Source organism: Pungitius pungitius, chromosome 15 (assembly GCF_949316345.1).
Source record: "Pungitius pungitius chromosome 15, fPunPun2.1, whole genome shotgun sequence".
Taxonomy (NCBI): Eukaryota; Metazoa; Chordata; class Actinopteri; order Perciformes; family Gasterosteidae; genus Pungitius; species Pungitius pungitius.
In genome coordinates this window covers 19,124,103-19,140,975 of record NC_084914.1, presented here as the reverse complement: position 1 = coordinate 19,140,975, position 16,873 = coordinate 19,124,103, and the positions used below count along the sequence as shown (strand labels likewise).

Below are 16,873 nucleotides of genomic sequence, written 5' to 3'. Positions count from 1 at the left end.
CAATGGTGGATTTGGCATGTATTTTATTTGGCATGTGTTTTATGTATTTTATGGTTTTCCGTCGGAACATTTGTACCTTTTTCCGATGCAAAGCTTTTTGGGATTATAAGTGCATTGAGAATACACATATTGCTCGTTGTTTTAACCTGATCAAGACCACATTACATCCTCTCTGGGCAGGGGCCCCGTTGCCAGTTGGCATAGCCTTCATTTCCCAGACTGCATTGCGTCTTATACGTCCGCCATATTGCCTTCGCCGAAACGAGCTGGCTGGATCGACTCGTACCCTCAACTGAAAATGTGAGTACCGAAACAATGACATTTTACCAAAGCTTACACTTTATTCCTTTTCTGTCTGCATATCGCTATCAATGCCCGTTTATGTACCCGTTCGTGTCCGTTTTAAATGTGAAAAATAGAGTACAAGAGCACACGGCTCACCTCAGGAGGAATGGTGCGTCGCGTTTTTCTCTGTTGTTGTTTTTCCCCTCTGTCACAGCGACAATTTACATCCACGATTCCCTCCCAATAATTCAACTCTATGCTTTTTCTATTGTTTTTAAATGCGCAAAATTTATATTTTTGCACGCATGTGCAGTGTTTATTTTCATTTGGCCACATGCGTTCTATATTTTTAGCCCATGTGTCTTTAACGTCATCGAAGAATAGCTTGCTTCAATTGAAGCTAGTTAGCATTAGCCGTGGCCCATGGATATTAACGTGTTACATTAAATATTCTTCTTCTTCTGAGTCTTTCTATTAACTGCAATCGACTAATTTGAGCTATTCTCAATAGGATTAATTGAATCAATGGTATCGCTACCTGTGGTGTCGTGTTAACTAGCTAAAGTCACTCCTAGCTGGTCGGCTAACGATCACAGAGAAAATGAGTGTAGTTTGTTTAAGGTCACGTTAAATGCTTTACTGATTGTGAGACACGTTGCATTGAAGACCTCATAATGTCTCCAATTTCAATATATTCTTGAGCACATGTGGAGATTTTTTCATAGCAGTATTTTATATGGACCACTTTAAACTTCGCTAGCAAGACAACTAGTTACATCAATTTGATGGTACATTTAGGGTCTGAATTCAGGTTTCTTGGCTCCTTTCTTTTTCTAAAGGCTATTATGTAGTAATGCAAGTTGCTATAATGTAGTAATGTATGCATTGCCCATCGGGCCCAGGGTTAACCCTGGTTGGGGCTTGAGAATGTGTGTGTGTGTGTATATATATGTATATATAATATATATATGTATATGTATATATATATATATGGCCATCCAACGTTCTCAGGTGACATTGGAAGCGAACTGATTGCTAAGATCTCCAAGTCGAGACAGATGCTCTTCGTGGCCCTCAATTCCTTTGAGATAATTCTTTGTTGCAGCTCTTTATTTGGCAATTAGAACTCAAGAAGATCGAAGCCATGTTTAATTACAGGGAATCACTTGGAGTTGTTTTTTTATTTCTTTTTTAAATTTAAAGTTTTCAACACATTTTAATTAAATACACAGAATAGAAGCAAACATGTTTTTAAATTGAAAAATATATCATTTAATGTAAGAACTTTTGTGTCTTGGTTTTTTCTTTACTTTTAGAAACCAATACAAACCCTTTTAGGGGATAGGCACCATCAAGTGTATTTTATAAGCCATTGACAAATTAGCCTTTACAGTTATCGGGGTCTGAAAGGAGAGTTACCCGTCTAAAACATTTCATTTTTCACAACTTAAAAAGAAATGCATTTATGAAAGAATTCAATAGGTGGAGTTAGTTCTGGGTCTGTCTTTTCCATTTAGGTCAATTAAAATGTATAACTTCCATTTCCAAGAGAACCCCTTGAAGCAGGTAAATGTCATCAAAGGAGTTTTCTTAAAAAGATCAAATTGTTATTACTGTTGTTAAGTGGAACATCATTTTGCATTTAGCACTAATTAAAGTAACGTTTTCAAGTCACGTTGTGATGTTAATGGACAGGAGTGGGTTTACGTGTATGTGATGTAATATATAGATTGCATTCTTGTCGCATTATACTCCATTGAGAATTGGATTGAAAGTCAAAATGGAGTTCATAAATATTCATAAAATAATGTGCAATATAATTTGGCTACAAGAATGGCAAAAGAAGTGTAAACTGATTTGAACTTGTGTGTCTGAACACTAAAGGTTTGTAAGAGTTTGTTTTGTGTTGCAGTGCTGCAGTGATGACTCAGACCATTCAGACCAATGGGGTTCAGCCCCTCAGTAAGACCTGGGAGCTGAGTCTGTACGAGCTCCAGAGAACTCCACAGGTAACAATTCATAGTATTTCACTTCAGTCACACACTGCACAGTTACCATGGCAAGTTAAGCTTTGGAATTCTGGAAATTTGGACCCTCTTTTTTGTGCTTGTTTTTCAAAAGCATATAAAAGTGAACTTAAATGTATTTTTAACAGGCAGCCTTTTTATTTTCTGTATATCTGGTTATTGTTGAAATCAGGGAGAATTGACATTTACCATTTTCTTTTCAGTTTTAACATTTCAATTTCTATCATTTAAAAAAATATCAAAATTCATTTATATTAATCACACTTTACGGTTGTTAAAGCCTTTATAGGTGCACAGTAGACTGCTGTAGTTCTTTAAAATATATATATATATACTACATACTAATTCCACTTTGAATGAAAATCTAACCATGAGTTACCAAAAGATTCACAACCCAAATCGATTCACATCAGGTCATTGAAGTTGGCTGTAAAACAGCTCCTGCTCCTGCAAATAGAACATTTTCTAAATGAGGAGCCATCATTCAGAGTCATAGATGTATCTTTGTGTACTAATCTTCATTTTGATCTGTTTCCTACTGGCACAGGAGGCGATAACAGATGGACTGGAAATCGCAGTGTCGCCCCGGTCTTTGCACAGCGAACTCATGTGTCCGATCTGTCTGGACATGTTGAAGAACACAATGACAACCAAAGAGTGTCTGCATCGCTTCTGCGCTGATTGTATCATCACAGCTTTAAGATCTGGGTATATTATAGCTTCCAGAACAAAGCATTGTTGTTTCATGGATAGGTCCAAATTAGTTCAAGGAGACAGCTGTGGGTAAATGATAGTATACATAATAATACCTGTTGTTGCTGGTGGTGGAGAAAGGGTTGAGTCACGTTGGTTGGAAGAGCAAGCCGATGCTTAGTCCTCCTGGTAGATACATTAATAATAACATTGTCCATATAAATTGAGTCATGTGAACTTATTCTACTCACCTCAAAGCAGCAACCGAATCCAGTGACATTACTGCTCGATGCCAAACCTGAAACACTGCTCCTTTAAACACACAGAAATTATAATAATATAATACATTTGAAATGTGTTTTCCACAATGTTCTGACATGTCCGTCTGTCTTTCCAGTAATAAAGAGTGTCCTACCTGTCGTAAGAAGTTGGTATCCAAGAGATCGCTGCGTCCAGACCCCAACTTTGATGCTCTGATTAGTAAGTAATCACAAGGAAGTCAAGGAGGTTCTTTCAACACATCAAATATTATTAGGGCCCGAGCAATTTAAGTGTGGGGCATCGATGCAGCGGTTAATTTATCCCTTTTCAGGCAAGATCTATCCCAGCCGTGACGAGTACGAAGCCCACCAAGAGAGAGTCTTGGCTCGCATCAGCAAACACAACAACCAGCAAGCCCTGTCCCACAGCATAGAGGAGGGGCTGAAGATCCAGGCAATGACCAGGTAACCCTAATTTCAGCAATAATGCAAACACAGATGTCAAATCTGTCCTTCTAATACAGCCAGTTTGTGTTTGGTTCTCTCAGACTGCAGCGTGGTAAGAGACACACGGTGGAGAATGGTAGCGGAGCGGAGGACAATGGAGACTCCTCCCACTGTAGCAACGCTTCTGTCCACAGCAACCAGGTGTGTGTGTGTGTGTAACAATAATGGTGTGAATGGAAGGGATGTGATCATAAGTAGGGTTTGGTATCGTTTGAATTTGAACGATTCCGATTCCTTGTTTCGATTCCGATTCTTTTAAGAGGCAGGGTCAAAAAAGTTTAAGTTTAAGATATTTTAAATGAGCTAGCTAACCAAGGGTCTTTCTGAAGGAAATAGTCTGACCTTCTCCATCAATGTTAATTCTATGAACTTTTTATTAACTTTACAATGAATTTCTAACAGGGCTGTTTTCAACTACAATATAAATATCAAACTATGAACTTAAATATTGTATAAACATTATAAATTATGAATATATTTTAACAGGGGTACACTTTCCTCAAGAGAGCTTTATTTTTGAAACCTCACAAAAACACATTTACACGTGAGTGTGTGATACTGCAGGTACTTAAAGGTTACCTTGCTCCCACTGATGGGCCCTTGGAGCCAGAGGAAGAGGCAGTGTGTCACACACGGGGCTCACATTTACTTCCACTCCACGACCTCGGAGGTGCTTCATCATATTAGACGTGCACCCTCTTATGCATGAAACAAGTTTGCTGCAAATGTTGCATTTTGCAGAGTTTGTGTAACCACACTTTGGAGCGCCGACGCACGCTATCCATGTTCGATCGCTCTGTTACGCCAACACTTCCGGTGGACTCTTCTTCGTTGGTGTTCAGCGGTTTCTATTTCCGGTCGGCGCCGGCGGACTGAGAATCGAAACTAGGAATCGAATTTTAAACTTTTGAACGATACCGGGTAAATCACAGAGCTAGTCCTGATTCCACTCGATCCTCCATACTCGATACCCAAGCCTACTCATAAGTAAACAAGAATCCAGGACGGGGCCCTGTGTTCCTGGTGGGTTATGTGATTGTAAAAATACTGTGCTGTTCTCCAAGGAGGCCGGTCCAAGCATCAAGCGCACTAAGACGAGTGATGACAGCGGTTTGGACATGGACAACGCTGCAGAGAACGGGGGCGGGGACTCTGTGATCGAAGGTGGTGCCAGCGAAATCGAGCTGGTGTTCAGGCCACACCCTACCCTGATGGACAAGGATGATGGTCACAACAGGTAGTGCTGCACGCACACAACTTGCACTTAGGTGTTCACTTGTGTACAATACATCTCTAAAGATGACCTTTTTACATTTCACGCTGTGCTGGTGCTGTGAATTATTTAAGCCATGAACACCGTGTTGGACAGAAAGTCTCTTATCAAAAATGACTTGTTAGGGTAAATCAGGGACTTCAGGTGATCTAAACAGAGTGTGGATGGCGTGCATCGGCAATCTCCCTCCATGAATTGGAGGCCATCCACGCGTCCTTATAGTCCACTGGTGTCGGGTTGTATAAGTGCTCATATTTAAGGATTTCTTCCAACACAAACTCTTTAAACTGATTCATTCTCTCGTAAAAAATATTTTTGTTTTAATAAAGGCTGAATTATGCTTTGAAACCAAAAATTTGAGACTCCAGAAAGGAAGTCCAAAAAAATTGGTCGACGCAAGAGGGGGTGAAAAGGCATGCCAGGGGGGAGGGGGCTCTTGCACCTACGTGTCCTTGGGTTTCTCTGAGAATGCAGAAGCATAAACTCGGCTCTAGATGCCTTCATGTGTTGTTACAGTGAGGCATGCACACGACCACAACAACTACCTTCTAAATCATTCAAAAGGTGCTTTTTAAATTGCTCCCTACGCACATAGTTGAGTACTCGCTGACTCACTTACACACAATGCATTGTGTGCCTGCAGCGTGGAGTTCGTCCCCCGCTACATCAAGACGTCTGGCAACGCCACAGTGGATCACCTGTCCAAATACCTGGCTGTCAGGCTGGCTCTGGAGGAGCTGAGGAGAAACGCAGAAGCCAGTCCTGTTAACGTGGAGGCAGCTTCAGAGAAGCAGTACACCATCTACATACCCACTGCTGGGAACCAGTTCACTGTGAGCACACACACCCCCCCCCCCCCCCCCTTCAATTAGCACTTTCCCTGTTCTCAGTATTTAAGTTTCAACTGTTCACCTCTGTTCACAGGTTCTGAACGGCTCCTTCTCCCTCGAGCTTGTCAGCGAAAAGTACTGGAAGGTGAACAAACCCATGGAGCTCTACTTTGCTCCAACTAAAGAACACAAGTAGACACACACACACACAATGCTCTGTTGCAAGTTAAAATACGGACTACACCTGCACACACAATTGAGAGGAGAGCAGTGTGTGTCAGGAGAAGAGAGAGGTTGGTTAAACCCTCAGAAGGACTGTTGTAAAAAGAAAAAACTGTTGTTTTTTATTCTGTGTGTTTCCTTTTTGTTCTTTCAGTAGAAGGTAACAGATGAGCACAGCAATGTCTAATTCTGCATACAACATGTGGAATACACTGGCACCACCACATGGGTCATTTCACATGTATGTGACATGTATGGAAGCAAAGGAGAACACTAAATACTCCATGTCTGATTGGATTTGTAACCCTGTAATACAAATGAGACGTTTCACATTTCCCTCTTTTATAGCTTCAATTTAGTTTTTTGCCACTTAGACTTTTAGTCTCAGGAGCTATATTTCTCGTTTTCTTTTAAATACTTATCCCTTCTAAATCCAATCCATGAAAGATGTACATAATTTACTTTAACTCTTGGATCTATTCCTTTTTGAATTTTTGGGGATTTATTAGCTGAAAATGAGAGGAATGAAAACCATCTACAGTACCAGTATATGGTTTACATACACATTCTAAATTAAATAATCATTCGGAACTAAACTGAATAACTTTCAGCTGCTTATGAAACTCAAATGAATATAAATGAGTATTTTCTTTGCTTCCATAGAAAACCCTCATCTGTCACAGTGAGAACCCTCTGTTTAATATCCAATTACGTCTCTAGAGTAATATGAAACTGCAAAGATTCAGAAACTTTTTTTTTCCTGTTTGGCTTTATAAAGGTTTTTTGATAATATTGTAAGAGTTTTTTTTGTTGTTGTTGAAATTGTCTTTCACATTAAACTAGAGAATGGTAAAAATATAAATGTCTACCATGTTTCTGTGAGGGAAGACTTGTGTCTGAAGCAAAGTCAGTAACAGGAAGCTTTGGGCCTTCTGACCTTCAGCAGCAGGAAGGTTCTCTCTGTGAGAAGCTCCTCGCTGTGGTCTTCATCTGTAGAAACAACGTCTAATATCTGTGGCGTGCTCTTTTATACATGTCTTTTTTTAACATTGGGGGGGCTGGGGGTTGGGACGAATTGTTTGCAGCACCATGGACTCTTCACTGTCTGCTCCTCCTCCCCACTGGGATGGAACGCTCCATGTCCCATTGAATTCACCTTTATTTTCTGCTGTTGCGCAGTGAACAATTGAACGAGGGATTCAAATCAAATGTTACACATTAATTGGACTGCTAAAGTGTGTGAGCTTAGAGGGCAGAGATAACTATGCCCACAATGCCCTCTTCCTTTCTCTCTCCTTGGACTGTATTCATTTAGTGAAAGCCTTGTGTGCAGGATGAGTGTCAGAATATTCACTCACATGTTTTTTACTGGGACTTTAGTACTGTGTCAGCGACTGAGTGAATGCCAAGCCAAACCCGTTTGTACTCTACATGTCTCATTGCGTTGATTTCATTTGGTACGTTGACGGGACAAACCATGAGCCGACAACATGCATGTTGAGACCCGGTGCTCTGCTTCATAACTGGCCTCGTGTCCCAGGAGAAGCAGAGAGAGGACCATTCAAAAGTACCCACACACCTCATTCAGTTGAATCATTTCACTGCTGTTACACAACAATGGGATTTATTGGCCCATGAAAAGCTGGAAATGTTTTGCTCTCTTGTTGATGTCACATGTTTGTTTTTGGGCAAAGCGTCTCCCTTGGAACTCATGATTTGGTTCATGAGTCTGAACATCTGCAGCGTTTCAGGGCCGGTGCCCCTGTGGGGGGGTAAAAGAAGAACGTGGTTTTCATATTCAGAGACTATTGTAACATTCTGGGATACATCGATAACTACATTAAAGAAATGCATGCAGCCCATTTAAACATGTCAGTATTCATTTCAACCCAGGACCTTTGGGCAGTATATTTGAGTAAATCATCTGAACATTTGCTGCTGTTTTTTTGTCCTCTGGTACCAGACTGTCTGATCAGCGTATTAAAGCAAGTAGAATATAAGGAGGAGCGGTTACATCCATTGGATGACGCATGCTCATTGGTGACTAAACCACTTTAACGGGGGGTCTCCCTGAGCTCTGACACCTCATCGACACTGTTCTGTCACTATATCTGTTCCATCAGGAGCCCAGAGCTTACAAGGGTTTGGTTATACATAAAGGGTACTGTACCACATAACCAGTTTGATTCTAGCTTTCCTGTTTTAGGATAGATACATAAAATACTGAAGTCCCTTGCTAATGACAGGCTAGTACAAAGTTAAAAAAAACCACCTATTTTACTGCAGCAGGGGTCTAAGTGTATCCTGCTCAGTCCTGGTTTTGCTTGCCCTGTGCCTCCAGTAGCCTGGCGTCAGCAAAGCCCTCCTACTCCGGCCACAGATCACAACTGCAGCAAAATTGAAGTGAAAGTGTTCACCACCCCGGCGTTGAATGAGGTTAGTAGAAGTGAAAAGGCAGCATGTGTTATTAGATCCTCCAAGTCATGCATACCAGACTAACCTGAGCCAGCCCTATAAGTGTTATCAGCTTTAAATGCCCCCCGGGCACCTTCAATTTGATCCCTCATTTAACAGGGAGCCAGTGCAAAGAAGCTGATACATCAGTAATATGATCCCTTATTTCTTGTTACATACATTTATTGCAGCATTCTGAATCAACTGGAAAGGCTTAAGAGACTTCTAAGAGCAGCCTGATAACAAAGAATTTGAGTAATTACAACAAACGCATGAAGTTATGTTTCTGTATCATTTTGCATATATCACAAAGATGAACAAAGGCAGTCCTTGATGTCTGCTTTATCTCAGAGTTAAAGGACATCCTGGTCTAAGAGATTCATTACGGTGCTGCTGGATACCAGAACAACTCCATCCAGAGAAACTACCACATTATCAACGTCAGAGGCACTCGGGAACGTTTGGTTCTTCTGGGTTTAACGCCAGGAAGTTGCTGGTCAGGGTTTTTATATCTTGATGACAAGCTTGAAGTTTAGACTAAGATTCAGGAAACAAATAAGCGACTCAGAGACAGTAACCACGTCACAAAAATGATCCATTAATAAATAAGTTAGGGTTCCTCCCTGTGGGTGTTTTGGCTTTCGGCTGATCATTTGTGCCGTGTGGGGGCAGAGGTGAGTCTGCTGCATTAGCTACCGATGCAGCTCCTCTCATGAGATTTAAGAGATCCATGTAGTCTTCTGCCCAGTCCATCCGCCCGCGCTCATTTAATTGCCAGACATTCCTTCTCTAGAGTTGATTAGCTCAATTTGTGTCTTAGCAACTTCCGGCTAACATATCACTGGGTGTTCCTCTCCTAGCCTAACCTGAGACAGCCCTGATCATGAGGCATACGCATGCACAACGAATGGGTCCCTAGGCTTATGTGTACTCATAAGGCCTTCTGAGGGGTGGCAAATGCTTCCTCTGCTTAGCTACTGAAGTCCACTGTTTCAGTACTAGGGGTGAGAGGCTGTCATCTTACCATAGTTGGGGTCCGACACTACTTCCCCCAAATTGTAGCCCAGGTACTCTGCCTCTTTTAGACCATGGTGACACTTTCTGGGATTGGTAGTCAGGGCCAACTTGCAGTAGGCTTCCCATGCCAACTCTCAATGATCACATTGTCTAAGTAGGCGGCTTCGTAGGTCGGAGCACCTGGTCCATCAGCCTTTGAAAGGGGGCTGATCTGACTGATTCATTGTAGAGAGACGGCAGGTAGACAGAAGGTGTTCCTGTGTCTGGTGCTTTTGGCGTACAGTGATCTGAAGCTCACTAACAGAACCTTTGCATACGTCCCTGGTGAGTTGAGGTGATCTGCACCCTGGGGCTAGCCGGGCTGGGTTGTAAGGGCTCTTGCTGACTGCTCTGCATCAGCTCCACTGTGACCTGATGGTGGTTTTCCAATAGCTTCACTAGGTCATGCGCTTATAAACACCATACTTATGAATACATCTGATTTTCTTTCGTTTGTATCTTAAGGTGTGTGTACATAGTAGTGTTTAAACTGTTTAACTTATGCAATGCTTCACAGACTTTGCTAAACCTACTTTTTCACATTTCGATGTACACGCTTTTTATTTTGGTTTATTGACGAATACTAGGAACCACATGTTGTCTGTGCTCTTGTTTCTACTCGGACAGAATAACAATGCGTGCTGTTATTTCCGGTGGTCATTTGTGACTCGCTTGTCCTTTCATCAAACCATCTCAGTCGCAACTTGATCAAAAGATGTGCTCGCGAGCGAGGTGTAAGCACGTGTAATATTCACGTCACGATGAGCTGCGTGCCGCTGAAGAGGAGCTACAAGGAGCTTCCGGTGTGGATAGTGGAAGACCACCACGATGTAAGCTCCATACTCACTGCGTATGTGACACAGCTAGCTGAGCTAGCTATTCTGCTAACGTTACCTGAGTAGCACCCCCCACACAGCTAACACAACGCTGCTGAGTATCACCCAGTGCGCCGAATGGTGCTGTTTTTTTAAACACCAAGAGTTAACTTAACATTGATTTGTAGAGAACTACAGAATGCATTAGTTCCACATTTGGTCGGTACAATGTAAATACATTATCGAGTCATTTATAGCAGGGGTCCCCAACCACCGGGTATTTTATTTTTTGTCATTTTCCTTTTTATTTTGAAAATTGACCGGATTCTCTCGTATTCACGTGCTCTCGTCCCTCCTGACGTTCCTACGTGTAACCAGCCGCTTTTTCGTATACAATTGACCTCTACTCGCCGCGCAGTGGGCGGTCTCCAATGAATATTTATTTACAAATCGAACATGTCTGTCTCGCTTTATGACAAAAAGAAATCTAAATATATAAATATGTGTCTCCACGGTGGCTTGTGACCGGGCCCCCGGGAGCCTCAGGCCACAGCCAGCTGCACTTTTCACACTCTCTCGGCTGCAATGATTATTTTGATAATTGATTAATAATCGATTAGTTGTTGCAGCCCTACTCGTACCTCTAGTGGGGGGGTAGACGCTGCACACAGCACCAAGTGGTCCGGTGGTTTGGGACCTCTACTCTAGAGCATGAAAGGTCAGAGGTCCCTGGCACTTCATTCCATTCCCCGAAATATCACTAATCCAATTGTTATGAATGTGTTTATTTCACGCTTATGACTGACATGTTATCAACTGAAGATTGCTTATTTGACTGTATGACTTTATTCTAGGTGGTGGGTCATATTTATCGTGCCATAGCATCACGACACCTTCCCCTAACGAACATCAAGATGATTCATTTAGACTCCCACCCTGACCTGCTCATCCCTGTCAACATGTCTGCGGACACCGTGTTTGATAAGGAGAAACTCTTCAGGTAAGAGTTTGTTCCTAACAGTACAATCCAAGGTTCTGGATGCAGCAACTTCTCGGTACCGGCATTCACCTTGCTAAATATGAATGTTGACGCACGTTTATGGCGATGTGAGGGTTTGGGGACGAGGATTTCACATGTGGACAGACTAAAGCCCTTTGAGGCAAATTTGTAATACTTGAATTGATTGATCTGTTGTGTTGGTTTTATATATGGGCCGTATACAAAGCCACTGGTTATGAGGACTATTGCGTGATGACAGCGGGTCGTGCGCACATGTGGTTTGTTTAGATGAAAAAAGTTGGACATTAGTACAGATCAATGGCGAGAGCATTGTTATGTTGAACTGAAAAGCTGCTATGCAGAGATGTCTGCGTCCTACTCGCATGTAGATCAGGCCTCTGCTCCGGTAGGGCATGTGGACTACACCACAGCTCAAACTGTCACACTGTATGTGTTTGTTCTTTTCAGTGAGTTGAGTATAGAAAACTGGATAATGCCCATGGTTTATGCTGGCCATGTGTCATGTGTGGCATGGCTGCATCCATACTGGGCCCAGCAGATCAGAGAGGGCGAACACAGGATGGCTGTAGGAAGAGACTCCTCCACCACCACCATCAGGTAGGACATACTCTAAACAGAGCCAGCAGTTTTTCAAGGATCATTTATTTTCCTTTATAGTCAGTTTGCAACACAGCAAATAAAAAAAAACAGAATTAAAACAGTACATTTTTTTTATTTGAATTATAATAAATGTAAACAGCAGCAAACCAATTCTGTGCACAGTATGGCCGGCATCTTTAAGCCAGAGAGCCTCCCATAAGTGGGCAAGTTCAGTGTCAAACAATAATAATAATAAACTAATCTCAAAAGAAGATCGGGATGTTGCACATTTAATGAAACACTAGAACTGGGGCTACGAAAACCTATTAGCCATATTTACATGCTCCAACTCCAACACCTACTAAATGAGTGACCAAATATCAGATTCCATCTGACACCACTTAACTGACCCAGTCGCCATATTACTGGCTCCTCTCCACCAAAACGTGTGACCCTGAGATTGAAAAGTTAGAGATCTGAACCTAACAACATGTAGCGGTGTGTAGCAAATCCCAGGTAAATGACCACTGAATACTCGAGCCATGTTGGAATATGTAGTAGCATTAGTCATATTCCAAACCCACGTGACGGCTTATTTAAATGGATCGGAGGACGTAAACACACGTTGTTTCCAGTGATTGGTCAGATTGGCTGTCGATCATCAAAACATTGGCCAAATGACCAGTTTCATAGAAAGAGAATGAGAGAATCCCTTAATCTTCATTTCTCAAGTCTTTCATTTAGCCAAAGAAGGAAATTGCAGGGATGGAAATAATACATTTATTTATAACGTTGCGCTACTTTCAAGTCACTGTGTTTTGCTAATAAAGTTGGGGGAAAAAAGAACCCAAATAAACCCATGGTCATAAAAAAGATCCTCATTTATATGGGATTTGCAGATGGGAATATCCCACCTGCCACTTTCTGATCTCTAAGACGTCACTTACCTTCAGTAATTAGCCCCGAAAAATACTTGTTTCCCTCAGAAAAGTCCCACCCTGTGTTTGACTTGACTCTGGGATCCTCTGCAGCAGGGTGAACAGTGTCGTGTCCACCCTGCCTGAGCTCATTCAGGCTTTTACCTACTCACGGCCATTTGTGTTGACTGTTTAGTGATGTTTCTTGTAATGTTCTTGGAACAGGGAGCGACTTGTTTTCTTCTTGTCCTTCCTCTTCAGTTTGTCATGGCTGAGGTTCCTTCTACTCTCTGTGCAGGGTGACCAGTACAGACAACTACTTCCTCAGTGATGGGCTGTATCTTTCAGAGAAGCAGATGGAGAACTCCAAACCCCTCCGGCTGAATGTGGTCAAAGTCAATCCGGTTCCATCGGGTCACTGGTCGCTTACAGGTGTGGAATCAGGCACTGGGGGCAGGTGGAGGAGAAACATTAGTCATTCTCCAACCAGAAAGGTTTTAGTTCCCTTCCACACTTGGAACAAAGCTATTTGCTCAGCCTGTGTTTACTATATCACATGCAGATAATCAGCAGACTTGAACATTGAAATAAACAACCTGACTCATTTAACATATCCTAAAGCTTTCATTGAGCAACAGCAAAGTAACATGACCCAAGTGTTCTGTTTCTCTGTGGAACCTTCAGGGAGGAAACCTGAAGAGGACACGGGGGGGTGGTTCACCAAGCGACCCCGACCAGAATGCAGTAAAGCCTGGGGGGCTACCTGCTCCGAGCCCCTCCCTGGAAGGGTTGACTTGCAGCAACCAGCAGTGGGGAGCCACTTGTCCAGCTTGGCTGATGATGTGGATGACAGTGAAGGATCCACCAGTTATGTTGTTAAAAGAATTTCTGCATTACTCAGTGAGACAGAACCATACGTCTTGGACATTGATTTGGATTTCTTCACATGTAAGAATCCCTTCAAGGAATTATACACGCAGGTATATCCACTTATACATCCCTAGTTCCCTAGCACATGTGATTTATCCTGCGTTGCTTGTGCAGCACTGCCGTCCAGCATAATCTTATGTTTAGACAGGTGCAGATTTAGCCTTTCCATCCCATCTTAGCCCCAGAACATACCATTGATAGAAGAACAACAACAAATGCGTGTGAAGAGATTCCTCAAATGCAGTACATGACCTCTTGAGTTGACCCCCACACTGTCTGCCTGTCTGTGTCAAGGAAGAGTACGACATCCTGAAGAAGCTCTACAACTTCAGAGGACCGAGCCCCGATGCTGCTGAGGTCACACACACACACACACACACACACACACACACACACACACACACACACACACACACACACACACACACACACACAGTAGGACTATCACACACAACCCCCCCGTTGTGGTCCAACACAGAACACTCAGTAGATGCTGATCTCCACCAGGTTTGTGCGCAGTTAGCTCTTCCATATTGTGTTACTGTCTGGATTAGAACCAGAAAGATTATGAAGTTAAACATCAATGTACTCAACAAAAAGTAGTCTTCATAAATGGACTGTACTTCTCTCGTCTTCCAACCACAGAAATTGCTTTACTCCACAAATCACTCATTCACCCAGTGATGCCATCAACTATGACCTGCCATGAATATAATATAACACACAATACTTACGATATAATACTGGTATATTTATCTATAATATAACATATGTGTAGTTCCCTTCTTTTTTTCTACCAAGCCGAGGACAGTCGGCCCTGTGAGCGACGCTGGGCATCACTTCAGTGTTACCACGGGGATGTTGCCATGGTAACTGTTGCCAAATATTAAGATAACTGCATCACGCCATTCACTGATGACATCGCAGTGGTTGAAGACAATCTGAGGCCTTTTCCTTTGCTGGTCTTTTAACAACAGAGATTATAACAATAACTAATATTGAATGTCCCCCAAAACCCAGGAGAGTTTCTATCAGAGGACAGCATCCTTACAGCTAGCACCCTGCTGTGGTTTGGCAACATTACTGATGTGTCTTACTTATACCATCTATACTCTCTAGTACTACTCACGTTAGCAATACAGGGTTGTATTCTTTTTACATGTTTTTCTTAGGCGTCATACAACAATGATGGTACAAGATCATGTGTAGTTGTAGTGCTTTGTTCTGTTCTATATCAACGTGTGTGTGTGTGTGTGTGTGTGCTTACGTGCTTACGTTTCCAGGAGGAGCTTGATGAGTGTGTGGATCGTCGTGTGCATCAGTTGGAAGACCTGGAAGCAGCATTTGCTGATCTGCTGGAGGATGATGGGGAGGAGACGGTTGCACGCTGGGCTGGTAACCCTGGGTAAAGTCCTCAACCTGTCACTCATTCTACCCACCAGGTCAGAGAAAACACACCAGCTCCCCTCTACATCCCGATATGGGAAAGAACACCTTTTCCCACCGAGCAGGGATAGCAAAGATGAAATGCATGACAATGGCTCTTCTTCAGTGAACAAGCACAACGGAGCGCTAGCATGGATGCTAAATGCACATCAGTACTCACCAAGGAGTCCTTACCGCTTGGCTGTGAAATCCACGCTTGCTGCCCTCCAAATTAACAATGAAAGGAGAAATGTCGTAGGATGGTTCATGTTGATCAGGGGTGTCAAACTAATTTCCAGTTTGAGCCAGATAGCCGAAAGCGGGCCGGACCATTAGAATCATTGGGAGGGACTCCGGCGGTTTGTCCCGCGAGTTTAACATGCCATGTTGATGGGTGTCCATTCCTTTCCACTGACACTCCCATTATAAAAGCAAAATGACAATCATTCTTATAGAGCTTCGTTATTGTCTCCCATCTGTTTTCAGCATGGCGCCATTAGCCCAATTGGTTTCCAGTTTGAAGTTGAGAAACCAGTGTCCTGATTATGAAATGGTAAGAAAGTGATACAACAACTGTTACGTGATTTGTGGATAGACATGTGATTAGTTACCTGTCACTCACCTGTATATTAATGAATGCACAGCGGGGGGGGCAGACTTGGATGTGCTTGTGTAAGCTCCGCCCTCGTTGAAAGGCTAAGCTCAAAGGGGAGAGAGACAGTAAAGGACGACAGTACCCGGTGAAGGCTGTAGGTCTATGTAAGAGCTCATTGTGCTCCCTCTGATCTCTCAGGTCCATCAGGCAGGGCTCACATGTGACTCAGTCGAGCTGCCTCACCACATCAGCACTGATGAGGAGATCGACAGACTAATCTTAGCTATGGAGCTGTTTCTGAAGGCTTTGCCCATACCTACACTTATTACTATGTCCAGGTAAATAATACAGCCACACATTTGAATTGAAAACGATCCTGTTAATGTTATAGTGGTAAAGGAAGAGCGGTTCAATAGTTTTGTTACTGTGTGTGTTTCAGGTCCAGTCTAGATGAATACTGTCCAGTAGAGCAGGTGGACTCTGTCCAGAGCAGAGTGCTGGCTGTGTTGGAGAGCCTCTATGGAGCACTGGATGTACACAAAGACTACGAAAACAGCAGCGTCGAGACTCAGGACTGCCAGCCAAAGGCCTCTTAACAAACACTCACACGTCCCTTTGGTGTTCAGTGGATGCACCGTTGTATAAAGACAACCATTAAAGCAGCTGTTGCAATTTTGCCTTTTTTTCATTCTTTTTTATTTGATATTTTTTATTGCCAAAAGCAGGAACATGTTTTGGGGCTGTTATTCAAGTACAGTAACAAAGTCCATCTGCAGACTCAAACAAGCAACACATGAATAGTGAAGTTCTGAAGTATCTTCAAATTGAAACTAGGTTCTGTCAGTATATTTTCTGGTTACAGTCAAAGTGTTCGCTTCCATTCTCCTAAAGAAAACAAATGTGTACAATTCAAGGCAGCAGATTGAAGATGTCAATTGGATTGTACTTTTATTTCTCTTTCTAGTCTACGGATCTCTCAAAGCT

The 16,873-nt window shown here is 42.6% G+C and overlaps 2 protein-coding genes across 3 annotated transcripts; both read left to right on the top strand.

Moving 5' to 3' along the window:
- The first annotated feature begins 162 nt into the window (after positions 1-162).
- rnf2 (ring finger protein 2) lies at positions 163-7,985 on the top strand. Of its 2 annotated transcripts, none has more exons than XM_062557883.1 (9): positions 163-300; positions 2,198-2,295; positions 2,855-3,020; positions 3,403-3,485; positions 3,598-3,730; positions 3,814-3,913; positions 4,837-5,009; positions 5,689-5,878; positions 5,970-7,985. In XM_062557883.1, exons 2-9 carry the CDS (start codon positions 2,208-2,210, stop codon positions 6,069-6,071), a joined length of 1,035 nt encoding a protein of 344 aa, XP_062413867.1. In that variant the 5' UTR covers positions 163-300; positions 2,198-2,207; the 3' UTR covers positions 6,072-7,985. The 2 variants fall into 2 exon arrangements, with proteins under 2 accessions (XP_062413867.1, XP_037314708.1); XM_037458811.2 differs by having other exon boundaries at positions 181-300; positions 2,198-2,294; positions 2,860-3,020.
- A 2,235-nt stretch (positions 7,986-10,220) lies between these two features.
- Positions 10,221-16,561, top strand: c15h5orf22 (chromosome 15 C5orf22 homolog). The gene is made up of 10 exons (XM_037458203.2): positions 10,221-10,437; positions 11,277-11,422; positions 11,891-12,040; positions 13,238-13,371; positions 13,624-13,919; positions 14,164-14,226; positions 15,153-15,274; positions 15,781-15,847; positions 16,088-16,227; positions 16,329-16,561. The coding sequence occupies exons 1-10, from the start codon at positions 10,369-10,371 to the stop codon at positions 16,483-16,485; spliced, it is 1,344 nt and encodes a 447-aa protein (XP_037314100.1). The 5' UTR covers positions 10,221-10,368; the 3' UTR covers positions 16,486-16,561.
- The last annotated feature ends 312 nt before the right edge of the window (positions 16,562-16,873 follow it).

Coding starts and splice junctions, on each gene's coding strand:
- rnf2 (XM_062557883.1), top strand. CDS start 2,208: ATGACTCAGACCATTCAGACCAATGGGGTTCAGCCCCTCAGTAAGACC. Junction 3,731..3,813: donor AAGATCCAGGCAATGACCAG/GTAACCCTAATT, acceptor TGGTTCTCTCAG/ACTGCAGCGTGGTAAGAGAC. Junction 5,010..5,688: donor AAGGATGATGGTCACAACAG/GTAGTGCTGCAC, acceptor GTGTGCCTGCAG/CGTGGAGTTCGTCCCCCGCT.
- c15h5orf22 (XM_037458203.2), top strand. CDS start 10,369: ATGAGCTGCGTGCCGCTGAAGAGGAGCTACAAGGAGCTTCCGGTGTGG. Junction 14,227..15,152: donor CGAGCCCCGATGCTGCTGAG/GTCACACACACA, acceptor TTACGTTTCCAG/GAGGAGCTTGATGAGTGTGT. Junction 15,848..16,087: donor AGTGTCCTGATTATGAAATG/GTAAGAAAGTGA, acceptor CTGATCTCTCAG/GTCCATCAGGCAGGGCTCAC.